The sequence below is a fragment of the Prionailurus bengalensis genome, chromosome D1, assembly GCF_016509475.1.
Source record: "Prionailurus bengalensis isolate Pbe53 chromosome D1, Fcat_Pben_1.1_paternal_pri, whole genome shotgun sequence".
Taxonomy (NCBI): domain Eukaryota; kingdom Metazoa; phylum Chordata; class Mammalia; order Carnivora; family Felidae; genus Prionailurus; species Prionailurus bengalensis.
In genome coordinates, this window is record NC_057346.1 from 16,264,521 (window position 1) to 16,288,981 (window position 24,461).

The window sequence follows — 24,461 nt, forward strand, 5'->3', positions numbered from 1 at the left end:
CTGTCTGTGGGCATATGTGCAAGAGGATCATTTTCCCTGTCTTGTTCCCCTGATAGAGCCTTGTAGAGAGGACCCTCCTCTTGGAAAAACAGAGGGCTACCCTACAAGTAACAAACAAGGAGCCCGTTCTGGCTGGGCCAGGCTTTACTTAGATGCATCATTCTGGGCACTGTGCCCAGCCATAGGCAACTTGGAGAGGCACACGTCATGATGAGTAGAGATGGCAGTGACAGGCTCTTCCAGCAGGACGATGCCTGGGCCAGGGGAGGACGGGGCGGGGTGGGGGTGGGGGCCCACAGAGAGCACATGCTGGCCTTTTGCTAAAGCTGTGGACACGGGAGCTTGAAGTGAGGGAGCCGAGCAAGAGCCTGATTCCACCTCCATACCCGGGTGTTCTGGCCCATCTCACGTTGCCCTCTTCTCTACAGAGCAAGAGGCAGGGCTGGGAATGCGACCAAGGAAATAAGGAGGAATCTCAATCTGGGTCTAGGCTGCCCCACCCTGGGACCACAGTGCCAGACCACATGAAAGATCCGGGAGGGGACTAACTAGGGGAGGACCCAGAAAACCACACAGCTCAGGGCCCAGGCTGTCTAGACAGTAGGTCCCCATCCGCTCCCAGCCTCCGCTGCCAGCCCTGTCTCCACGTCCCTTTCCCTCATTGATGAGTAGAGGCTTGCATGATGGCCAGCAGGGGGCGCTCCCTGCCACGTGACTGGGGTCTGGGATTCCTGGGCTATCCAGCTATCTCCCTCTGGGATCCCGGACACAGAGCCTCTTCCTCTCCCATCCAGTTATCAGTTATTCCTTCTGTAAAATGGGAGTGAAGCTTCCAACTGTCCTCTGTTGTAAGATAAAGGTCTTGACTAATAAAGCTCAAAGGAGGGAGAGAAAAAGCAAAGGCTCCTAGCTCCTCACTTCTTTGTGCCTGCCTCCTGCCCTATTTCTCACTGGCGGGCATCCTCCATGTCTGTCTGGGTCTGTCCAGCTGGCCGTCACAGTTTCCAGACCGATGAATCATTCTTCCTGAGATTTTTTTTTTTTTAAAGCCTCCCCCTATTTTGCATTTGACCCTATACGGTTCTTCCATTTTCCTTCAGAAGGGGAGTAAGATACACACGGGTGCGTGTGTGAGCGTGTGTGTAGTATGGCCGTGTGGGTAGGTGTTTAGCGAGGGAGGAAAAATCATTCAATTATTTCTCTATGGAGGCCGACTTTGATTTCAGAGTCTCTCCAGGGACTGAGTGGAAGGATATCTGTGCCTGAATGAGTGTGTAACTAAAGATGGGTGTTGTGTGGGTGAGAATAAGCGCGTGTGAGAGACGGGGTGTGTTTACCTGGGGATTTTGTGCGACTCGGTGTGCACAGCCAAGGTGGGGTCTGTGAGACTGAGCAAGTGTCCTGGGAATGTGTGTGAGGCCGTGTGAGCTCTGAGCACATAGCGCGTGGCTGAGAGACACAGTGTGTCCCTTAGGGTTCTGGTGTCCAGAGGGCAGGTCCCTGGAACAGGAGGAATTCGCCGGGGCCCAGGCTGGGTGGTGGGTACTTGCCTGGCGCAGAAGCTCAGCCTGCCCTTGGGGACTCCAGAGGCAGGTGGCACTGTGTTTTCCAGATGGGAAGGTACCTCACTGGGGTGGAAGAGCTCTTTGCTGAGACTAGCACAACTGGTGGTGGTGGTGGGGAGGAGGTGGGGTTGGCTTCTGGAGCCCCAGGGGAGCGGGCTGGCTTGGAAGGGGCAGTGCCTTGGTCCAACCTGGGTCTCTGGGTGAGCTGGGCTGGGCTGGACTGGGCTGGGCTAGGAGTGTGGGGAGCAGGGGCAGAAGAGCAGGTGTTTCGGCTACAGACCAGAGCCGGGCTCAGTGCTGCTCACACTGCACAGAGGGTTGCCTTGGCCTGAACTCCCAGCCCAAGAGTGACCTTGTCACCGTGGCAGATGGAGGGGCAGAGCTGGACCTCCTGACCTAGCTGGATCTCTGGGAGCCATGGAATGTCAGAGCTTAACCTTTGCTGTCGTTGAGGACAACCTCATTCTGTAGATAAGGGATCTGAGGCCAGAGGGTGTGACCTGCCAGCCGGGTCCAGGGCTGGCCCCTTCCCGGGCCTCTGGGGAGGCCGACCACAGGGGCTTTCAGGGAGACCCTGCTTCGCCTCACTCCTGCCTCGGGACTCTTCACCCTCTGACCTCTATTTACCTCTTACCTTTCCTCCCCGTCCCCACTTCTGCTCCTGCCTCCCCACCCCCCTCCCCGCGGAGCTCCCACCGCGCCGGTCGCCGGCATCCTCCCGCCCCGCCCTCTCCATCCAGCTCCCCTCTCCTCTCCTCCATCACTTCCTCTTCCCCTCCTCCTCTCCTTTGTCCCTCCCTCCCTGGCTCCCTTCCCCCGCCGGTGGCCGGCCCGCCCCTCCCCGGGCCCTGGCGGCGGCTGGCTGCCTGGCGGCTAGCTGCTCCGAGCCCCGAGCCCCGCGGCGCGGGAGGTCGGCCCGCCCCCTCGCAGGCCCGGGGCGGGCCGGGAGCCCCGAGGGCCCGAGCTAGCGGGGGGCCAGCGCTCCTGAGGTCCGGGTTCGGCGGTGAGTGCTCCGCCCGGCCGGCCGCGGGCAGCGGGCGCCCGGGGGCTCGGGCTGGGAGGGGCGTCTGGGGGATGGGGGGCTCGACTAGGGGAGCGGGGCCCTCGGCTCCCCTTTACGAGCTCGGGGGTGTGAGACGATTGTGTGTGTGCCCTGCACGTTTCCGAGTGGGAGGTCTGGGCTCGGGGCCACTCCTCCGCCTGCCAGACTTCATCTTCCTCGGCGCTCGCTCGGAAGCCCCCTCCGCGGACCCGCCTCCGGAAGGGGCTGAGGGGTCCCGAGGAGGATGGGGGAAGCCTGTGCTGGGGGCCGAGAGGAAGGGCGGGGGGCGGGGGCCCTTCCTCCCGTCTTCCCCTCACCCCAGCCTCCCTTTGGCCGGTCCGTTCTATTGGTGTGGCCAGCTGAGCAGTGACTGTGGCCCTGGGAGTGTGTGAGCACGTATGCCTGTGTGTGTGTTTCTGGGAGTGTGTCTGTGTGGGAGCTTGTAGGAGAGAGTGTGTGTGGTGCATCCCCTCGGTGTCTCTCAGAGGTAGGATCCGCCCTCTTCTTTGCCTTGTTTTCCCTCCAGATGTGCAGCTTCCCCACCCACCTGCACACACACAGCTGGGTCTGGGCCCCACTGGGTCCTGGCCGGACCACAACTTTGCCTGGATGAGAAGAGGTTCTAGGGTTTCCTGAGTGGGCTGACCTTTGGAGGTGCCGGCAGGAGGGACAGAGAGGAGGCTTCTTCCCAGAAATAGGCTCTCCAGGCTCCTGGGGGCAGTAGGGACCCCAGTTGGGGCAACGCCTGGGGCCCCTGAGTGCAAATAGAAAGTTAATTTGGGCAGGAGCTGGGCTGCTCTCAGTCCTTGTTGCCCCCCTGCCTGCTCTATTAATACAGATCCAGCTCTCCTGCCTGGCATCACCTATTTATAGCCCAGAGGCAGCAAGGCCACACCCCCTGCGCGGAGGAGGCTGAGGGGCAGAGGAGGGGGCAGGGAACTCAGCCACAGGAGCCAGGGCTGAGGGTCCCTGGGTGCCCACAGCCTTCTTGGGTGGGCCTGGCTCTGATGGGCCGGAATCCACTCAGACTCCCCACCTCCGTCCCAGACTGGGCTGTGCAATCGGCCTCCAGGTCCTCCCCCACCCCACCCCACTCCCATCAATCTAGGATTGAGTGGGTCTGTCTAGACCCTGCGAACTCATCATTAATTAGCTTGTTAAAGGGCTGAGAGGAGCGGGAGGGGCCAGCAGGGCTCTTTCTGAAACAGCTGTGGTTGTAATTAGGTGGAAGTGTGGTTGGCTATTATTTATTCCGGTTATGATTACTCCGGGATCAGCATCCCTGATTGGCGGCTTGTCTGGGAAGGCTCCCCTCTCTCCTAACCACCCGTCAGTCTTTGGAATCATTGGTGCCTGCCTGTTTGGGAGGGCCTCTGGGTGTGCCAGAGAAGTGGGTGGCTTTGTCCACTATGGTTACCTGTGGTGGGCTTCTCAGCAGCCTACTGGCCCCTTCGCCGCCTGCCTTGGCAATGCCTAGGGTCCCAGCAACAGGCTCCCGAGCTGCTCAGTGGGAGGTCTGCCATGGTATCCACGTGGCCTGGATGCCCCTTGCCCTTGTGGCTTGCCTGAACTGAACTGTCTCAGCGTCCAGGAATGTAGACTTCCCTGCCAGTCTCAGCGCAGACTGGCATGAAGCTTGGGGTGCCAAGTGGCACCAGATTGGGTAGATAGGCTGGGTGCAGCGGTGTGGACAGATCGGGAGGGTGATTGGAGAGAGCACCAGGGCTCTCCCAACGTAGCATCTTTTGCAGGAGTCCTGCAGTGTGGCCAGGAGGAGGAGGAGTCCTGTTAGCCAGGCTCAGGAACCTCTGCACACACCTGCCGCCGTGCACACTCTTGGTGCCCCTGGCTACATTTCTGGCTTCCACATACCCTCCCCTCTCCGTGTAGTCACCCTTACTGGGCAGGACTGGGCTTGTGTCTCCTGCCTGGGAATGTGCTTGGCTGAGGCAGGGCCCACTGGCCCTAGGCTTGGCTAGATTCCACGGAAGACCAAGGAGCAGGAAGATATCAGGCCAGAGGGTGCTTTGTCGGAGAGAAGGAAGGTGGTGGCTCTCCCCCGGCCACGTCATGGTAAGGATTTGGAGCCAGGAAGCAAATTCTGGTTCCTGCGGAGGGGCATCTGACTGACGCATGGTTTTTCCCTGTCCCCTGTCTCAGAGCTTTTTTTTTTTTGATCCTGGAAATTGATGCCTCTCACACTGACTTTTGCACCCAAGGGGCAGATAGATGGATCATTGGTACAGTTTGGGGAAGGGGGACATGAGCGTCCATGTTCTCTGAAGAACCTTCTCCCTTCACAGAACACTTTCACAGACATTGTCCCGTTAACCCTGCAAGGTCAGTGGTATTGTCCTCACTTTTCTAATGAGAGAACGGGACTCAGCGGTGAAGGATCTTCACCTGAAGGTCTCACGACCAGTAACAAGAGTTAGGACCAGGATATTCAGAGCTTGGGACTCACAAACCAGAGCTCTTTCCACTCTGCCCTGTGCTGTGGAGCCCTGCTGGTGCTTGTCAGGTCAGGCGTGGTCCGTGTAGACACTGTGAGTGCAGGTGGGGATGGCTGTCTGGAGCCCGGGGTGAGCCTGCTCGTGCTGCGGGGTGAGGCGTACCCCAGCCCCTTCTGCCCTTCTCAGCATTTGTTTTCTCTGCAGGCTGTATGTTGTGCCTGGGTCAGTCGACCTTCCTGCGCTTTAACCACCCGGCTGAAGCCAAGTGGATGAAGAGTATGATTCCGGCAGGGGGCCGGGCCCCCGGGCCCCCCTACGGTCCTGGCTCAGGTAGATGCCCACTTGGGGTGGGGGGTCGGGTTGGTGGCTCTCCTGGACAGTCCTCCTCCTTGCCCATCCCAGCCATGCTCGTAGTGTCAGGGCAGGACAATGGCCATGATCTGGGCTTGCTGCCACCTGCCATGGGCCATTGGTGGAGAATGCCAGGCGGTCTGGCTACTGGGAGGGATCCAAGAAGTGCCGCTTGGCTGAAACTGGGGAATCATGTGCCCAAGGGACGGAGGGCTCTGCCAGCCCCACTGCCCTGGAAGGTGCCGCTTCGGTGTCTGGGACCCTAAACCTCATGTGCCAACCGCTGGGGAACCTCACCCTTGAGAGGGGCCCGAGGGGGCAGAAGGAAGCATTAGGTCGAGCCCCTGCTGGCGGGACCCACCTGCCGGTGCTTAGGTCCTTGGGCCCTGCCCCTCCCCCCAGGCCATGCCAGCTGATTACTCAGCGGAACAGCTGCAGTTTGTGTGTGAATTATTGATCCCCAGAGGAGAGTCGGTGATTGTACCAGGGAACCAGCACAGCACCCCCCTCAACCCAGCTGCCTAGGGGGTGGGGTGGGGTGTAGACCAGGAGGCTGCCAGTGAGCCTCCCGTCCGAGGCTTTGCAACAAGGGTTCAGATGGCCGTGGGATGACAGGTGTCGGTGTGGTACTGGGACAGGTGGACATGGGTGTCTGGTGAGCCCCTCAGAAGCCCGGGTTCCCAGCCCACTCCCTGGCTAGCTTTACCCGCTCTCCCTTAGCCTTGTCATGCCGCTCCTTCCCTCAGCTGTTCCGGGCACTGGTTCCTGGGACTCCTGGTTGGTCGATGAGGCCTGGGGCAGGGCCAAGGCAGGCTCTTGCCGGCGTGGCTTGATGGGCTCATGATCGGAGGCGCCGAGCTGCCCCTAGTGGCTGGCCAGCCTGGCTTCCAGAAGCCACCCAGCAGTGCCAGGCCCCTCCCTGCCTCTGATTGGGCAGAGTAGTACGGCACACACCTCTTGCCCGGCGCTGGAGGTTTGCCTGTGGTTTTTCCTGGGTCTCAGCTGCTGTGCTGGGAGGTCCTAATGTCCTGTTAGACTGGACCCCCCACCCCGAACTTCTGGCCAGCTCCACAGCATCCCCTCCATAGAATGTCCATCTGCCCTTCCTGAAGGAGAGATCTGGGAGGGAAACCAAGGCAGGGAGGAACCCGGTCTTGGGGTGAGCCCGCGATAACCGGGCCTAGAAGTGCCTGGCATCGTTACCAGCTCTGTCCTAAGTCATGAGGCGTTAGAGCCAGAGGAGCCGCACCCGTGCCCTTCCTTTCCGGACAGGGAAACCGAGGGCAGCTGATTGACGGTCGTGCAGCAGGTCAGTGGTAGAGCTGGCAGATCGCCTCCCTCGTTCTTGGGCACGTACAGCTCCCCGGTGGTTGGAGGCCAGGGCCTGAGGCACCTTTGCGTTTCCCATCCGCAGAATCGGAAAGTCTGGTGAATGGGAACCACGCGCCACAGCCCGCGACCCGGGGCCCCTCTGCCTGCGCCAGCCACAGTTCCCTGGTGAGCTCTATTGAGAAGGACCTGCAGGAGATCATGGATTCACTGGTGCTAGAGGAGCCCGGAGCGGCCGGCAAGAAGCCTGCCGCGACTTCCCCACTGTCGCCAATGGCTAATGGTGGGCGCTACTTGCTGTCCCCGCCAACCAGCCCTGGTGCCATGTCTGTGGGCTCCAGCTACGAGAACACCTCTCCAGCCTTCTCTCCGCTCTCCTCACCAGCCAGCAGTGGGAGCTGTGCCAGCCACTCACCCAGCGGGCAGGAGCCAGCACCTTCCGTGCCGCCGCTGGTGCCTGCCCGTTCCTCTAGCTACCACCTGGCCCTGCAGCCCCCACAGTCCCGACCGGGCGGCGCCCGCTCCTCCGAGAGCCCCCGGCTGGGCCGGAAAGGGGGTCACGAGAGGCCTCCCAGCCCCGGCCTCCGAGGTCTGCTGACGGACAGCCCCGCGGCCACTGTGTTGGCGGAGGCCCGCAGAGCCACCGAGAGCCCCCGGCTGGGTGGGCAGCTGCCCGTGGTGGCCATCAACCTGAGTGAATACCCAGCTTCCGGTGCCCGAAGCCAGCCCACGAGCATTCCTGGAAGCCCCAAGTTGCAGCCTCCGGTCCCTGCTCCCCGAAACAAGATCGGCACCCTCCAGGACCGCCCCCCCAGCCCTTTCCGTGAGCTGCCAGGCACCGAGCGGGTGCTGACAACCAGCCCCTCACGCCAGCTGGTGGGCCGAACATTTTCAGATGGGTCAGCCACCCGCACCCTGCAGCCTCCTGAGAGTCCCCGCCTGGGCCGGCGGGGCCTGGACAGCATGCGGGAACTCCCTCCGTTGAGCCCGTCTCTGTCGCGACGGGCTCTCTCCCCCATGCCCACCAGGACTACGCCAGATCCCAAGCTAACCAGGGAAGTGGTGGAGAGTCCCCGGGCCCGGCGCTGGGCAGCCCACGGGGCGTCACCGGAGGACTTCTCCCTGACGCTGGGGGCACGGGGCCGTAGGACACGGAGCCCCTCACCCACGCTCGGGGAGTCACTGGCACCCCGCAAGGGCAGCTTCAGTGGCAGGCTGAGCCCAGCCTATAGTCTGGGCTCTCTGACCGGGGCTTCGCCCCGCCAGAGCCCCCGTGCCCAGAGGAAGCTGTCCAGTGGGGACTTGCGGGTGCCTGTCACTCGGGAGCGGAAAAATAGCATCACGGAGATCAGTGACAACGAGGACGACCTCCTGGAGTACCACCGGCGGCAGCACCAAGAACGGCTCTGGGAGCAGGAGATGGAGAGACTGGTGAGCAGATGCCCCGGAGGCTGCCGCCGTCCACGGCGGGGTCCCTGCCAGGGCGCGGGCAGGCCAGCTGGCAGAGCGGGAGGGGCCCTTGCACAGGGCCTGGGCTTCTCAAGCTTTTCTCCTTCCGGGATGCACCTTAGTGACCTATATCTCAGGGGTCTGGTGCCTGGAAGAACTTTCTTTGAAGTCTCTAAGGCTTTATTTCAGATGCACGTTAACTTTGCTTTTATTCTGTAACACAGCGTTTGTTTTAACGTGTTAAGTTTTGCGTTATTTACCTGATGATAACAAAGCTGTAGGAAAACACACCACCTTTACGGTGAGGTCTTGCACCTCTCAGTTTGAGGAGCAAGGCTTAATGATGAGAAGCTGAGGCCCAGAGAGGGGAATGGGTTTGTGCAAGGTCACACAGCAAGTTCTGGCAGAGCCCGTGTTGGAATTCAAGACGCCTGTCTTCTTAAGGCTTGTTTTTTAGAAAAGCACCTTGTTCTTTAGAAAAGTTGCTTCTTTTTTTTAAACTTTTTTTTATTTTAAGAGAGAGAGTGCGAGCGGGGGAGGGACGGGGGGTGGGGACGGGACAGAGGATCCAAAGTGGGCTCCATGCTAACAGCAGTGAGCCTGATGTGGGGCTTGAACTCACGAACCTTGAGCTCATGACCTGAGCCGAAGTTGGATGCTCAACTGACTGAGCCACCCAGGCACCCCTCTTTTTGGTCTTTTACAAATGGGTGGGAGCTGCTCACACTGGCCCAGTGAGGATCATCTGGGAATGTGGGTGGCAGGGAAGAGAAAGAGAACAGGACAGGTCGCCCCTGGCTTTATCCCGGGCCGACTGTGTGATCGTGATTGTATGCATCAGCGTGCGTGCGTATGTGTTCATTTGGGGGCCGGGTGTGGCTCCGGGCAGCTGTCCTGGAGATGGCATCTGAGCTGGGTGGGGGCCAGGATTCCCCAGATAGCGCAGGGAGCTCAGGGGGCTCTGGCTAATGTGGACAATTGAGGACACGTACAGGAGAATGGATTCTGCCCTCTGTCCCTTGTGAGCAGGATGGGGTTGCTGGGGGGCCCAGGGCCCCTGGGATTGGTTTGAGGAGGAGAACCAGAAATGAGGAGGTTTGTCTGGAGGGCTTTTCAGAAGAGGTTGGGACAGCTTTGGGCAAGGTGAGGTGCAGGCTGGGTTGGGGAGAGAGGAGGAAGGATCACCAGTCTTCTCCTTTGCCACAGCTTCCCTTCACTGTCTTTGCCTCAACCTAGAGCGTGCTCGGACCACCCTGGGGTCTTATCCTGGAGAGGGAGCACCAAGTCTGGCAAAGGCAGAGTGACGGGCCCAGCCTCCCTCAGCTCCTCCATTCAGCCTCCCCACCCCCCCAGGCACGAGGGCACACGGGCACACCTCACCGCCAGCCCTGACCTGCCCCACCTGCCACTTTAAATCTTGGAGGCTGCCCGCCCTGCCCCTCCCATCTCCAGCAGGCTGCTTATCTGGGTCCTGGGGCAGGGGCGGGGGCACTGGCCCAGCCTCCTGGGTGCCTAGGCTCCTCTGTTCCTGGTTTTTCTGTTTTTTTTGACGTGGAACTGGGCAAGCAGCAGGAGGGAAGCTGGGTACGTGTCCAGGGGGGTCGTGGCCAAACTCTGCAGTGAGGGACCCCTGAGGTTGAGGTACCCTGGAGAGCCTGGGCTGGGGGTGGGGCTTCAAGGCTGGGACATGAGAGCGGGGGACCCAGATTGGGGAGCGTGATTGTACCGTCCCTCCTCCTGGGCCCCTGAGAGCTGTGTGGCTGGGGTTTTGTGGGGAGGGGGTGGGTTAGGGGCAGGGCCTTGGCGCACTCCCAGCTGGGCCTGGGCAGTGGAGAGCAGAGGGAGCAGCTCACCTTGCTGGAAGGGAGTGGAGGGCAGCCTGAGAGTGACCTGGAGCTGGGGTAGGGGATGAGGAGGACCGTGTCCCACGTCTGTCTGGCCTGGTGTATACACGCTGGGCACAACTTTGTACGAACCTGTGTCACATCCCTGTCGGCCCACGGGTCTGTTTTCCAGCCGTCTGTGTCCGTGCCCACCTGTCTGTGCGCTAGACTGTGTTTATCTGTGTGAGTGTGCGCCAGGGTGCATCCGTGCGTGCCAGGGCTGGTACCTGTGTGCGTGCCTGCCTGTCAGTGTGAGTGCAGAGCACATGTTGTGTCCTTGTGTGTCCGTGTTGGTGGGTGGGGTGTCTGCGTACCCTCGTGTCTGTAGATCTACGTGGACGAGAGTCAGCGCGAGTACCCGAGTGTTCACCTGTGTGCCACTGTGGTCTTCAGCCTGCTTAGCAGTCCGTGTCACTGTGTGTCCCCGAGGAAGCCCATTCTGGGCAGAGTGAAAAGGGAAAGGAAACAGGAAGCTGGGAGGGGCTAGCCATGTGGGCAGGTAGCACAATGGCCTGGTTCCTCCTGCCTACTTCTGGGGTGCCCTTCTGCCCTTTGCCTCTCCTGACGCTGGGTTTGGGGCTCTCCTGGCTTGGTTCTGGGCCCCTAGCACCTAGTGTCGTAGTTCTGTCTCCTGACTGCACGCGGTGCCTCCATCAGGACCCAGCATCCTTCCCTCTCACGCCCTGCTCTGTCCGCCCTCCCCAGGAACGCCAGCGCCTGGAGACCATCCTGAACCTGTGTGCTGAGTACAGCCGGGCCGACGGGGCACCCGAGGCGGGGGAGCTGCCCAGCATCGGGGAAGCCGCCGCAGCATTGGCGCTGGCGGGCCGGAGGCCCTCACGAGGCCTTTCAGCGGCCACCGGAGCCTCTGGGCGGGGCACCGAGGAGCCCGGGGGTGCCACCCAGCGCCTGTGGGAGTGCGTGGACCGCTCAGATGAGGAGAATCTCAAGGAGGAGTGCAGCAGCACTGAGAGCACCCAGCAGGAGGTGGGGTGGTGGTGGTGGGGGCGGGCAGCACCTGCTGAGGGGCTGGGGGGCAGAGGAGGCAGGGGTGGTGGAGGGATGGCTCAGTGAGGGGGAGGTAATTGAAGGGTCGGGTTTGGGAAGACATGGGGGATGAGAGGCTGAGATGTGAGGAGGCAAGGAAGAGGTGTCGATGCGCTTCCCAGGTTTTCCCTATACTCTGTGACCTGCCTGTCCTTAGGGCCGCCTCCAGGCCTGGCACAAAGTGGGAAACCTTCATTCCCTTTAGCTGAGCTGTACTGCTCCCCTTGCAGGGAGGGGAGTCTGCCTCCTCTCTGTCCGGCTACCCCTTCCGAGAGCGCCCTGAGGAATGGGGATCCCCTCTCTTAGTCTGGTCGCGGAAGGCTCCAGGCTTCCCCGGCTGATGGCTTCCCTCCCCTCCAGCATGAAGATGCACCCAGCGCCAAGCTCCAGGGGGAGGTGCTGGCCCTGGAAGAGGAGCGGGCTCAGGTGTTGGGGCGAGTGGAGCAGCTCAAGGTCCGTGTGAAGGAGCTCGAGCAGCAGCTGCAGGAGTCCGCCCGCGAGGTGAGCTGGGAGGGCCCGTAGCCTAGGCCAGCTGTGGCCACGTTCCTCCCCGGGCAGAGCCAAGGCCCCCGGAGGGGCCTGCGTCCATCTGCCTTGACTGGCCTTGACGTGGACCTTGGTGTTGGCCCCAGGCTGAAATGGAACGAGCATTGCTGCAGGGGGAGAGGGAGGCAGAGCGGGCGTTGCTGCAGAAGGAGCAGAAGGCCGTGGACCAGCTGCAGGAAAAGTTGGTGACCTTGGAAACCAGCATCCAGAAGGAGAGGGACAAGGTAACCCACAGCTGGCCTGGCCCCGTGTTGGCTGCCAGTGGCCCCCGGGGAAGGACACACGTCTTCTCTGGGCCCCTTACTTCTCATCTCCTCAGTCTTCCTACAGGCCTGGTGGTGTCTGTGCCCGTGAGGGGAGGGGGGGCCTTGTCCTCTGCGGAAGGTGTCAGCTTGAAAAGGGCATGGGCAGGGGCCGGACTGGGTTCTGGGATCTCCTCTGTCTGGGTCTCTGTGCTGCCTCTGGGTGCCTGCCCGTTCCTGGCCCTCCTAGGAAGTGCCGAAGCTGCTCCTTGGGCAGTGAGCACAGCCTGAGGGACAGGTGCTGGGGCGTGACTCGGGTGTGGGTCCCTCTGTCTAGAGAACGTGCCCCTCCCAGCATGCCTCGGGTGCTCAGGATGTGATCTTTGGGGGACGGCCTTCAGGTCTCTGCTTCCCCTGAGCCTTTCAGGATCTGCAGCTTCCCGTCCCAGGTGGTCCCAGCTCCTGCCCCCGACCCTTTCAGATTTCGTGCCAGCCTGCAGGGGTCACTCCGTCCCACAGGGGCCGTGCCAGCTAGGCCCAAGATGCCTACCAACGTGCCAAAAGCTGTGAAGTGTGGAGAGGGGCCATCTATTTCTGGACTTGACAGTATTTTTCCAAGACTTAATTTTCTTTCTGAATTTTTTGAGAGTGTCTTCCTCCTGTCCCAGTTTTGAAACTCTTAAAGATTCTTCAACAAACTCCCCCCGCCCCAACTCCTTTTTTTGTTTTTGGAGCTTTGGCTCTGGCCCCCAAAACCACACTCCCAAATTCTGTGCCAAATTAACTCCACGCTTACCAACCAGGCCTGTACTAACGCCCCCTCTAATCACTGTCCTGGGCTCTCCGCATGCCCCTAACTGCCAGTGCCACCCAGGCAGGGCTGAGCCATGCCTGCTTTTGCACTAACTGCAGGGGCACCACTGTGCCCTTGACCTCTCCCCTCTAATTCTGCCTCCTTCCTTTCTTGGTGCGGGACTCCAGGGTTTTGATCAGAAAGGAATGGGCAGGGGGCACAGCTCAACTTGACTCAATGGTGCCTTGGCAGGAAGGGTAAAGGTTGGGGGAAATGCGTAGCTGAGGAGCTGCTCAGCCTGACGAGTGTCCCCCCTTTGGAAGAGCCCAGGCGCAGCCTCCACAGATTGTTGGTGGTTTTCCTGTGCAGCTGGGAGAAGCAGGCTGCCCTCCAGCCGTCCACCTCCCGCCCCTCTCTTCCTTCCGGAGCGGAGGGGTCAGGAGGTCCGCGGCCGTGGCGGCATGGCCCTGGGGGGTTTAGACCAGTTCCCTCTGCCACACGGCGGCCGCCCTTCTAGCTTTCCTCTGGGGCTTCCAAAATCCAGATACCCCAACCGGAGGGTGGGAATGACTAGGCCTCACCTCTTCTCCCGCCCCTGAGCCATCCGGAATGTAGGGGGTATCATAGAGCCTGAGTCCTAAGAGGGCAAAGTGCTTGGAACCCAGGACTCCTCTCCCTGATGCGAGAGTGGGCCGGAGGGATGGGGCAGGGCAGGATTCGGCAGAAGAACTTGAAGTAAGCTCAGCATTTCAGAAGGAACCTGCCTGACCTCCTTTCTCATTGACCTGGCATGGCCTGGAGGCCTGGACTTTGCCTTCTCTCTGGGCCTAGTTATTTGAGGGGGTGGTCGGGTGGGGGGTGGGGAGGCAGTGGCCGCGGGGCAGGCTCACTCAGCTTTCCTCCCCAGCCCGTGGCTCCGCTCTGGTTTTGGAATCAGTAATCCTAGTTTCTCCTCTGCCTGTCCTTCGGAGGGGTGACTCACCAGCTCCTCCCCTCGTCCCCCTTCCCGCCCTGGGAGGTGTCATCTCGCCCCAGACAGAGCTATCCACCTCCTCCCTGTACCCACTCCTGGGGCTCCTACTGCCATGGCAACGGCCGAACTAATTGCAACCCTCATCCCGCTGGAGTTCAGCCTGGAGTGCCAGCACCCACCTCCACCCAGGGCAGGAGGGAGGGAGGCCCAGGGAGTCGGGCCGGGGTCCCCTCTGCGACACTGCCGTAGCTTTAACATCCTCAGCTTCCGATTCATGCCGGACCCCTGGATTTAACCCTCGCTGTCTATACCCCTCCCCACCCCCCAGGGTTAAATTTTGGTCTCTAGGCAGTGGCAGAGTCAGGGGGAAATAGGAGCCAGAGGCTCCGTGTTTGTGATGCGGGACCAGCTTTGGTCTTGACTGGTTTGGAGAGAAAACAGAAGGCTTTTCGTAGGACCCACCCCAGTGTTTCTAGTCCAGGGGACTCCAGGAGACCAAAATTTCTGCCCAAGACCCACACCTGCGCCTGCGTGACAGCTTCCCTTGCACCTGCGAGCGTCCTGTCTTCCGCCTCGCCTCCTAGCCTTTTCCACTCTTCTCTTCCGTGTTTTCCCTTTCTCTTCCTTCTCCTCTCCTGCTTACTCTCCTCTGTTAGTCCTCACCCCACCCCCTGCCGGCTCCCCAGCTTTCTCTCTCCCGCCCTGCACCCCCCCATGGCCGCTGCTGCCCGCGGGCCAGAGTTGAGGAGTGTGTGTTCTGTTTCTCCCCTGTGCCCGCCCTCCCCACCCCTCCCGCCGACCAGGAGAGGGCGGAGCTGGCCGCGGGACGGAGGCACCTGGAGGCCCGCCAGGCGCTCTACGCCGAGCTCCAGACGCAGCTCGATAACTGCCCCGAGTCAGTGCGGGAACAGTTACAGGAGCAGCTGAGAAGGGTCAGTTTCACCAGCCCCCCTTCCCTGGCCCCCGAGGGCCACCCACCCGGAAGACAGGAGAGCGGTGGGACGGGACCACCTGGGCCCTGCACTTCCTGCCGGACACACCAGGGTCGGTGCTGTGGCTTGGAAGGGACAGGGAAGGATTGGGGGGATCGATTTCCACCTTTCTGCTACTCCAGGCAGCGATGCCCATGAAAGGGGCAAAAAGCCAAGCAGAGCAAAGGGGGATGGGTTGGGGGCAGGTCCCTTCCCCAATTGCCCTGGGGCCAGCCCTCAGAACTCCCACCTCTGTGGCCTGGCCTCCCAGGCCCGGAGCGGTACTGCGAGCACCATTCAACCCCCTTGGTCACTGTCGTTCAAGGAGGCCGAGGCCCTGGAGACGGAGACAAAGTTGTTTGAGGACTTGGAGTTCCAGCAGCTGGAGCGGGAGAGCCGCGTGGAGGAGGAGCGTGAGCTGGCGGGCCAGGGGCTGCTCCGGAGCAAGGCCGAGCTGCTCCGGAGCATCACCAAGAGGAAGGTGTGCCCTGCTCCCATCCCCTGTGGGGCCTCGGTGCCAGGCGGGGCGGGGCGGAGGCCAGTGAATTGGATCCCCGCTGATGACCCCATAAAAGTTAACTTTGCCTCTCTGAGCCTCAGTTTCCTTAACCGCAGAACAGGAACAGGCTGTCAAGAGAACTAAGCAAGATGGTGTATGTGAGGACAGCGTGGGCTCCGATGCTAGTAAGCGCGGAGCGGACAACAGCTGTTGTTAGTAGGCGTGGGCTCCCAGTGGGGAGTGGACCGGGCTCACACTCGGAGCCGGGCTCCGGCCGGGCAAAGAAATGAAGGGTGGAGGTACAGGAGGAGGAGGAGGCCGAAGAGGAGGCTCGCTGCTGCCCTTGCAGAGCTTTCTGTCTGGTGGATGTGCTGGGAAGCATGCAAGGTCCTGAGATCCGGACGTTTGAGCCAACCAGGGGTCCTAGAAAGGGCACCACCTGGCTTCTAGCTGTGGCTCAGCCGAGCCACGAAATCAGGGCATTGTGTGTCATATCCTCACCAGTCCGGGAGCTCCAGATGCTGTGATCCCCTGCTCCTGATCTCAGCCAGACCAGGACAGGATGATGGGGCAGAGGTGCGTGCCTGTGTGCAGTAAAGTTGGGAGGAGGTTTGTGTTGAGCACGTGTTAGGAAGAGGTCAGGAAAGAGAATGGGGAGGATGGTCCGGGCAGTTCACGTGACTCTGGCTGAGACTGCCATGTCCGTGCACACACACGCATGCGTGTGCAGTTTGGAGTGAGTAGGTGGGGGGTGACGGCCACGAGATCAGGGGAGGGGTGTCAAAAAGTGGCGACTGGCGTCTCGACGGTTAGCCTGAGTTTGGTGGCTTGTGGCAAGCTCCTGGACCTCCCCCGGAGTCCGGATCCCTTGCCTCTCTCCCTGAGTTTCTCTGCCTTACAAATGCGTCTGCTTCTGGCTGTGAGACAGATGGAAGGAAGAAAGCTAGCATTTCCCAGGCGCGTGGGTGCGAGCCAGGAGGTTTTCTTGGGTCATCTTGTGCCAACCTCAGGATGGTCTCACAAGGCCAGTGCTCTCATCCTCGTTTCCCAGACAAGGAAATGAGGGCTCAGGGAAGCTACATATTTGTTCCAGACCTCTCAGTGTATGAGTTTGAGTCAGCGTGAGACCCTAGGCCTGCCTGGCCCAAAGAACCTTCCCCATTCCTCTGGAGAGAAAGCAGCAGGGAGCCCTAGATGAGCCAATCCCATTCCTCTGGGGTCTCGGTGGGTGTAAACTCCAGGAAGTTTGGGAGGGGTCGGCAGTATTAGCCTCCTGTTCCCACCTCCCCGTACCCACCCTGGCTCCTAGGAGGTCAGCCACTAGGACCCCAGGGGTCACATTCTTCCCCTTGCTGTTGCTTTCTTCTTCTTCTTTTTTTAAGGTTTTATTTCTAGTAGTCTCTACACACAACGTGGGGCTTGAACTTACAACCCCAAGATTAAGAGTTGCATGTTTCACTGACCGAGCCAGCCAGGCGCCCCTTCTCCTTGCCTTCTCGTGAGTCCTGCTCAGCTTCTGTCTCTCGCACCCCGCCCCTCCCTGTGTCCCACCCAATCCCAGGCTCTGTCTGCCCTCCTGCCCAATGTTCCCCTATCCTCTCCACTGTGATTCAGGACGGTTCAGAATACTGGCTTTGGAGTCCTACAGATTTAGTTCCATTCCCAGCTGTACCACTTACTAGCTCCTGAATATGTCAGTGTTCTCATCACTAAAATGGGTATAAAGGCACCTGCGTCAAAAGAGGTTTAAATGAGGTCACAAATGCAAAGCGTTTAGCAGTTACTGCGTTCTAACAGGTTCTCGTTAAACAGCTGATCTTGCTGTGGGAATTCCTGCTCGGGCTGACCCCAGATTTAGGATGGCTCCCTTCTTCCCTCCCTCCTTGCTCATGTCTTGCTCTTAAAGGTGGCGGTTTAAGGCTGCCCCTTGCGGGAAGCCCTCCTGGGATTAACCCAGCCCGTTTTCCCCAAACCCCATTCTTCTCTCTCACGTGATTGTCTTTTCCTTTTAGCACATGGTGGTTGAGCCAGGCACTGTGCTCAGCCCTACTGGGGATATGGAGACAGAAAAGACCCCGACCTTGCCCTTGGATCTGACAGTCTGGGCGGGGTGGTGATGGAGGCACATGTTGACAAGTACCAGTAATACGAGGCAAATGGTGACACAGAGTAATCTGAGCACAGAGGAGGGAGCAGAGGAATTGAGTGGTAATGGAGGAAGATGTAGGTCTGGTCTAGGATGAAGGACTGGTCTAGGAGGAAAAGTGAGCTCTTGGTGGTGGAAAGACAGGGACAGCTCTCCTGGGGCAAGGGGGCAGTGTTAGGCCTGAGGGTGTGCAGCTCTGTGGCTTAGTGTGCCCCACGGCCAGGCTGGGGGGGGACACAGAGGGCCGGGGGGGAGGGGGGCCGAAGAGCGTAGGCCCAGTCCCGGGAGCCCTCGGACGCCGTTTTCAGTTTGTGCTCTGTCCTGTGAGTAGCGCGTCAAAGATTTTGAGGAGAGGAGTGATCTAACTTCACTCGTGGAGTTTTAAAACATTATTCAAGTCATATATATTCTTTTTGGAAGGCTTAGAAAATTCGGATAAGCAGACAAAAACAGACCTCCAGGGCCATTTTGAGAAGGTGTTCGTGGCAGTGTGGGGCACACTTAGAAGGTCAGGAGTGGGGGCAGAGGGCTGGTGAAAAAGTCCCGGCAGGGAAGGCAGCGGGCCTGGACTTGGGGGGTGGCCGTGGGAGTGGGGCAGGTGGAGAACTCTTCAGCAGCTCGGATTCTGGACTCGTTGATGGTGGGGAGGTTACGTCTGGGGACTCGGGTTCTAGCCGGTGTGCCTGGCGGCACGGGAGTCACTGGTTGAGGGACGGGTGAAGGGAGGAGCTGACCACACTTGCCCCGGTATTCCGGGGGTGGGTTAAGGCCAAGCGGAAGAGCCGGCCGATTCCCTTCACCCAAGCCAAGGGTCTCTGGACTGGAGAGACAGGGAAGCCTCGCCATGGGCTCAGCCCTGTCTCCCAGGCCTGACCGACCTCCCACCCCCTCCTTCAGGAGCGCCTGGCAGTCCTGGACAGTCAGGCCGGGCAGATCCGGGCCCAGGCCGTGCAAGAGTCCGAGCGCCTGGCGCGGGACAAGAACGCCTCCCTGCAGCTGCTGCAGAAGGTAGCCTCGGTCAGGTCGGGCTGGGGGATCGGGGTCGGTGCAGGATGGGGAGTGGGAGACGAGTGCGGGGGGGGGGCTGGGGTGGAGCTCTGCCAGCTGCAGGAGGGCCTCCCTCACTTGGCTCCCCCTGTGCTGCCACCCCCACCCCGTTCTGACTCGGCCACTCTGGGCTCGCAGGAGAAGGAGAAACTCACGATGCTGGAAAGAAGGTACCACTCACTCACGGGAGGCAGGCCTTTCCCGAAGACCACGTCGACCCTCAAAGAGGTAACGTGGTTGGGTCAGCCCTAGCTCCAGGCCCGAGGGGCTTCCTGGGAGGCCCTGGAGCGACGTGTGGCACCTTCTCCCCAGTAGCTGAGGCCGAATACTGGGGACGTTCTCCTGAACCGGAGAGATTTGAGTGCGAGTGGCCCTGAAGTCTGGGATCTGACCTTCTGTGGCTACCAGCTGCTGCTTTGCAGATACCTTTCTGGCTCCTAGGAGCTTACCGATGTTACCGTTCTGGGTGATCAAATCCATCTGGGGGATTCAGGAGGCATGAGTGGGGAAGGCGGGAAGCTCAGAGGTTTGGGAAGGGCCAGGGCCGGGCAGCCTCGCTTCGAGGGTTTGCACAGGAATCCAGGGGCCCTGCTCTCGGAGCTCCTCGGGCTTCAGTCTAGAACGAGGCTCTTGGCAGCATAGTGGGCACTGACAGTCCTTAGGCGGTCCTTTCCTGAGTCTTTGCCCGCTTGGGGCGTGAGGTCCAACTAGGACATGCCCAGGTTCCCAAGCTCTTTCCTTTTCTCCCCACCTCCCTGCCACTGAGGCCTGGCATGGGCGGCCCCTCACCATGTCCCCTCTCTGTAGGCCGAACTGCTCATCTCCGAGTCCTCAGGGACTGCGAGTCTGGTCCCTTTCCCGGGGTCTTCTCAGGCTGGGGCCTCCTCTGTCCCCCTAATCCCACCTGCTTCCACTCAGCTCTGCCCCAAAGCACAAGAGGTAATCCCAGCTAGCTGCCTGCTCTGCTCTGCCCACTGCCCGTCTGCCTGCTTGCCGAGCTCCTGCCTCCAGCTCCTGCCAAGGGCCTGGCTCGGGGGCGTGTGGCAATAATCCTCTGGCCAGAGTTTGTGAGAGTGTGAGTGAGCGCGCCATCCTGCTGCTCCATAGAGGGCCCGGGCAGGCTATGCAAAATCAGCACCGGCTTGCGTGTTAATTTGCACGTGATCTGCATGCCATTCATCAGTGCTCACAACACACCGGATCCTCCCTCTCCTTTTCCCTTTCCCTGACCCCCGGAGGACAGTTGCCCTCTGGGGCTCCGCCGGGCCGGGGCTCCCCCTGGATGGGTCAGGCTTGGGACCCTGCGCATTCAGTGTGCATTTTGGAGGCCTGCCGTGCCCCCACCGCCTAGATCAGCTTAGGGGACTAAGGATATGCTCAGGGAGGGTGACAGTCCCTGTCCTCCCACACCGCAGTCTGATGCGCTAGTCTCTTCCTACGTACTAACCCTTGGGGGGTGGGCCCGTGTTTCCACCTGGGCTCTTAGCTGCTCCCTGCTGAGGCCTCTTTCTCAAAGCCCATCTAGCTCAGCCACTTAGTGAGCCTCCCCTCCCAGCTCCCGCCCCGGCACATGGGTGCGAGGAGACCCTCGGGAATGGTGGCTGGTGCTCGATGCAGTGTGTGTGCGCCCCACTGGGGCCCAAGATGGGGGAGACAGAAGAACTCTCTGGGGGTTGGGTCCTGATTCTCGGTGGACTCTCGGAAGGCCTTCCCTAGGCTTCTCCTGTCCCCAGCCCAGAGCAAACCCAGGGATGGGCCTTCAGAGTCTGCCCCGGGCAGGGCCGGGATGCCAAGGCAGCCTACAAGTACAGGTCAAGAAGTGCCTTCAGACAGTTCTGCCTGCCCTTTTCTGGCCCCTCCCTCCCCCCAGCTGTCTCCGGTCACAGGAGACAGCTGAGTCCCCCTCCTGCACCCCCTGCCACGCTCCTTGCTCTGGATCTTGTATTGAATGGAGTGATGGCCCGAAGGCATGGAGTGTGGGTGTCAGGTGCCTGGGTGTACCCTGTTGACCTCTCTGCCCATCCCTCCCCCTCCCACCGGGCACCCTAGGAGTATGTGAGCCTGGCAGAGGTTCTCCAGCTGTGCTTCCGCTTGGACCCCCATGCTTCTGCCACCCCCCCCAGCGTGCTCGCCCAGCCCCTGCCTGGCAGTGAGGTACCGGCCACTGAGTGAGCCCACCTGTGCCCAAGGGCCTCCTGCGGATGCCCAGGTTGTCCCTCAGTCCTGGGTGGGGCTTGGGGGACGATGGGGTCTGTGTCCAGCGGTGAGGGAGAAGGGCAGCCGGCATAGGGGGGTTGGGAGTGGGTCCCTGTATGGCCTGGGGCCTCGGGAGCTTCAGCTCCTGATGGCTCAAGGCCGGGCAGCCTTCTGGTTGGGCGTGAGGGCGTCGTCCTGCCTAGAGAGGACTTGCTTTCCGGGGCTCTGCAGGCCTCTGCTGCTCCGCGCGTCCTGTGCTCACCCTTCCCTCGCCTGTGGGCAGGGCCAGCTCCTGGGTTGCGGTTGCATTAACCTCTTGTATTCCCTCCTGCGTCCTGGCCTTTCCCCCAAGTACGTGACGCTTGAGCAGCTAAAGGCGATGTGGGGCACCTCGCCCGTGCCCGCAGCCCCTGTGCCAGGCCTGCCTCTCTGGGCCCCTGCCTCCCGGGACCTGGTTCCCACCACCTGCCTTCCTCCCGTGCTGCCCTCTTCCTCCTCCTTCGCTTCCGTCACGCCTTCACCCAAGGTTGGTGGCCTGTGTGTCCCTGCCACCCCCAGCCCGCTGCTGGCGTGGCTCTGTGTATATGTGTGTGTGCGCCCGTGTGCGTGCGCGCGCGCATGTGTGTGTGTGTGTGTGTGTGTGTTCCGCCCCTGCTTCCTGGCTTCTGAGCTCCAGGCTGGCCCCCTGGGAGCGCTCGGTGCCTGCGGACGCTGGCTGTCTGGCGTCATGGTGGGCACAGCACGTGTCTCTGGTCTGGGAGTTGTGTCCTGACTGTTCCTCTTTGCCCTTAGCGCGTTCACAGCAACTGTTTTCTCACTGTTTTTCTCCTCCTTCTCTTTATGCTGTCCTCTCTCCCCTCCTTCCCTCCCTTCTCCCTCACCTCCGTGTTTCCCTGCTCGGTCTTCCTTTACTCTTCCTGCAACCTTCCCCTTTCTTCTGCCTTCTCTCCCGTCCTCCTACCCGTCCTTCCCCTACTCTCCTGACTATCCTCCTCACCCCCTCCCCACGCCCCTCTCCCCACACCCCGCTCCAGATGGAGGAGCTGCTGCTCCCTGCTGTAGACTTAGAGCAGTGGTACCAGGAGCTGATGGCCGGGCTGGGGACCGGCCCCGCTACAGCCTCCCCGCGCTCCTCTCCCCCGCCTCTGCCCGCCAAAGCTTCCCGGCAGCTGCAGGTAACCCCCTCTCTCCCTGCCCGTTCCTCCCCAAGCCCTGCTCCTCTCTGTGCTGGGTATCTCCTGCCAATGCAGCAGCCACACAGCGCCTCCCTAGAGGGTGGGGGTCCGTTGAGTCAGGGCAGTAGGTCTCCTAGTGCCATCCTGGCACTTCGGGCAGCTGGGGCCAGCCCCTGAGTCCAAGGATGACGTATGGGATTGACTGTCCAGTGGAGGGGGGTCCAGGAGCAGTGGTCAGGTTGAGATCGGCTTGGTGCCTCAAGCTACGGTAGGCTCTGTCCCTGGCAGCCTTCAACCCCGGAGTTTCTCCCTGGGTCTGGGGGCCTGACGCGCTCTTGGGCCCGTGGCAGCTGGAACTCGTGTGTCCTGGGAGAACTGCCAGCACTTTGCTCTCCTGGTCTCCCCGGGGGTGACACTTGGAGGCAGTCCTGATGGGACAGAGACGTGCCCGGCCTCCTCACAGTTTCCGTGGAGGGTGCAGTCCGAGCTGAGCCTGGAGCAAGCTGCTGACTGTGGTGTGGGGAGGGGGAGGGGGGCAGTCAGGTAGCGTTCTCCCCCAGGGTGCACGCCGCTGACCTGCTGCTGTGCCCGAGACCCCTGCCTTCGAGATTCACTCCTGGAGTGAAGGCACAGGACCTCTAAGACCCCGATCTCCGCTCAGATTCTGTGCTCCCTATGGGAGGAGCCTGTGAGCCACCCTCTCTCTACTTTGTGTCCAGCCGGTTAGAGACTTTCCCATGTTTTGATTCCTTTCATCGTGAGCACAGTTAACTCTGATTTTACAGCTCAGTCACTGGGGCCCGGAGAGGATAAGCAGTCCCGCCAAGGCCACACAACTAGGACGTAGCAGAGCCGATGCCAAGAGTCAGGGATCTTGACTTCAGGCACCGGTGTTCCGCAAACACGAGGGCCGTGAGGGAGCTTGGCGGTTATTTGGTCTAGCCCTGCTCCCTGCTCTTGCAGATAAGGAAGCCCGGGCCCAGAGCTGGGAGGCGCAGGGTCCAAGGTCACACAGCCCGTTAGTGGCAGAGCTGGGACCAGAGGGAACCCTGGCTTCTAGTCGGTCTCCTGTACGGCTCTGCCCGGCCCACGTTAGCGCCTCGCATGGGTCGATTTACGAGATCTTTTCTGAGACCTGGGGTGGGACCGGGGATTGGCCCAGGGAGGAACTGCCCGGAAAGGAGGCTTGGCAGCCTCCAGTAACGCCTCTCCGTTGGTCTGGCCCGAGAAGCTCAATGCTGTTGTCAGTTAGAAGCGGCCTCAGAGGCCCGGTGCCGGGGCGGTGTCTTGGATCACAGCCAGCCTAGGTGACAGGGGTGGGGTGGGGGGGTGGGGGTGGTGGCCGGGGAGGAGCAAGAGTTGACCCGGCGCCATCTCTTCCCTCCAGGTTTACCGCTCCAAGATGGATGGTGAGGCCACCAGCCCCCTGCCCCGGACCCGCAGCGGCCCCCTCCCCTCTTCCTCTGGCTCTTCTTCCTCCTCCTCCCAGCTCAGCGTGGCTACCCTGGGCCGTAGCCCCTCCCCAAAGGTCTGAGGACAGCGGGTGGGCTGAGTGTATGGCAAGGTGGTGGTAGGGGGATGGAGACTGCCACACCGGGGAGGGGGCGGAGCCGCCCCAGGGGAGCCTGGGGGGGGGGGTCTTCTGAGCCCCGGGTCCCCATGCTCCACTTCCCCCCGCCCCCGCCGCAGAGTGTCCTCCTTGCCCAGAATGGCACGAGCAGCCTTCCTCGCAACCTGGCGGCCACGCTGCAGGACATTGAGACCAAGCGCCAGCTGGCCCTGCAGCAGAAGGGTGAGTGGCCGCAGTGCCCACCCACCCGCTCTCCTGGGGGCCTGGATATCTGCCACCATCCCCCCCTCTCTCCGTGCCTCACGTTTTGCGGGATGTTTTTGCTTTACTTGAGTCCCAGGTGAGGGCAGAAAGCATTTAGGTTCGATACTGAAAGGAGAGCTTCCTGGATATTTGTGCAGAGACTCGGGGTTGGGGGCTGTGCGTGCGGTCTTCCCAGAGAGCACAGCAAACAAGGAAGGTGTTTGTTGATCTGAGTCGGGATGGACGTTGCCCTGTCTGGAGGCGGAGGGTGGACGTGATGACCTCCGGAAATGGTTCCCTAAGATACTGGCTCTGGGGACCCTGGAGTCCTTGTTGCCTGTGTGCATTTTGGTTGTTTTGAAAGCCCATGTCTGTGCCTCTCTCTCGTCTCGTCCCCTCTGTGTCTCTCTGCCCGGGGCCCCCCCACACCAGGCGAGTCGCTTCCTGCCGAGCCCCCCCCAACCGACGACCCAGCAGGTAGAGCGTTGGTCACTGAGGGCATTGCTTTGGTCAGGCAGCCCCGCCTGGGCGTCCGCATGATGTGTTCTGCGCGGGTCCTCGCTGCCCCCAGGCAGGCTCCCCGGCTGACCCGGGGCCGACCTGGGGCCGGGTGTCTGGCTGGCCTCACGCCTCCCGCTGAGCTGTCTCCTGCCTTGTCGTCTCCCCCTCTGTCCCGCTCTCTGTGGCTCTTGCTTCTGCATCACGGCCGGCTTTGCATGGACGCCCTGCTCACCCCCTTCCCTCTCCCCCTTCCCCAGTGGGCAGGGCAGTGCATGAGTCCTGCCCCTCTCTGGGCCGGGGCGGAGGGGGGGCGGCGGGTGCTCAGGAAGCAGGAGGAGCGCTGAAGCCGGACCGCACGGCCGCGGCCAGCTGTGCAGGCGACAGAGACCCTGGCAGGGCAGCCGGACGTGGAGCTGCGGGGGCTGAGGGGTGGGCCCGCT

The 24,461-nt window shown here is 61.3% G+C and overlaps 1 protein-coding gene across 22 annotated transcripts in view; it reads left to right on the forward strand.

Annotated features, from left to right (window-relative positions):
• PHLDB1 (pleckstrin homology like domain family B member 1) overlaps nucleotides 1-24,461 on the forward strand; it is a 45,381-nt gene that overhangs the window by 10,703 nt on the left and 10,217 nt on the right. For 5 of the 22 annotated variants that reach the window (XM_043579512.1, XM_043579511.1, XM_043579508.1 and 2 more), the window contains 15 exons: nucleotides 5,265-5,390; nucleotides 6,826-8,171; nucleotides 10,778-11,059; nucleotides 11,480-11,620; nucleotides 11,752-11,889; nucleotides 14,477-14,605; nucleotides 14,970-15,125; nucleotides 18,187-18,297; nucleotides 18,475-18,564; nucleotides 19,144-19,275; nucleotides 20,885-21,058; nucleotides 21,567-21,707; nucleotides 23,095-23,235; nucleotides 23,397-23,499; nucleotides 23,953-23,997. In XM_043579512.1, coding sequence (XP_043435447.1) covers nucleotides 5,265-5,390; nucleotides 6,826-8,171; nucleotides 10,778-11,059; nucleotides 11,480-11,620; nucleotides 11,752-11,889; nucleotides 14,477-14,605; nucleotides 14,970-15,125; nucleotides 18,187-18,297; nucleotides 18,475-18,564; nucleotides 19,144-19,275; nucleotides 20,885-21,058; nucleotides 21,567-21,707; nucleotides 23,095-23,235; nucleotides 23,397-23,499; nucleotides 23,953-23,997 — 3,255 coding nt within the window. Of the gene's footprint in view, nucleotides 1-2,417; nucleotides 2,569-3,772; nucleotides 4,681-5,264; nucleotides 5,391-6,825; nucleotides 8,172-10,777; nucleotides 11,060-11,479; nucleotides 11,621-11,751; nucleotides 11,890-14,476; nucleotides 14,606-14,969; nucleotides 15,126-18,186; nucleotides 18,298-18,474; nucleotides 18,565-19,143; nucleotides 19,276-20,884; nucleotides 21,059-21,566; nucleotides 21,708-23,094; nucleotides 23,236-23,396; nucleotides 23,500-23,952; nucleotides 23,998-24,461 lie in introns of those variants that run through there. The other 17 variants (XM_043579520.1, XM_043579522.1, XM_043579523.1 and 14 more) reach the window with 13 other exon arrangements.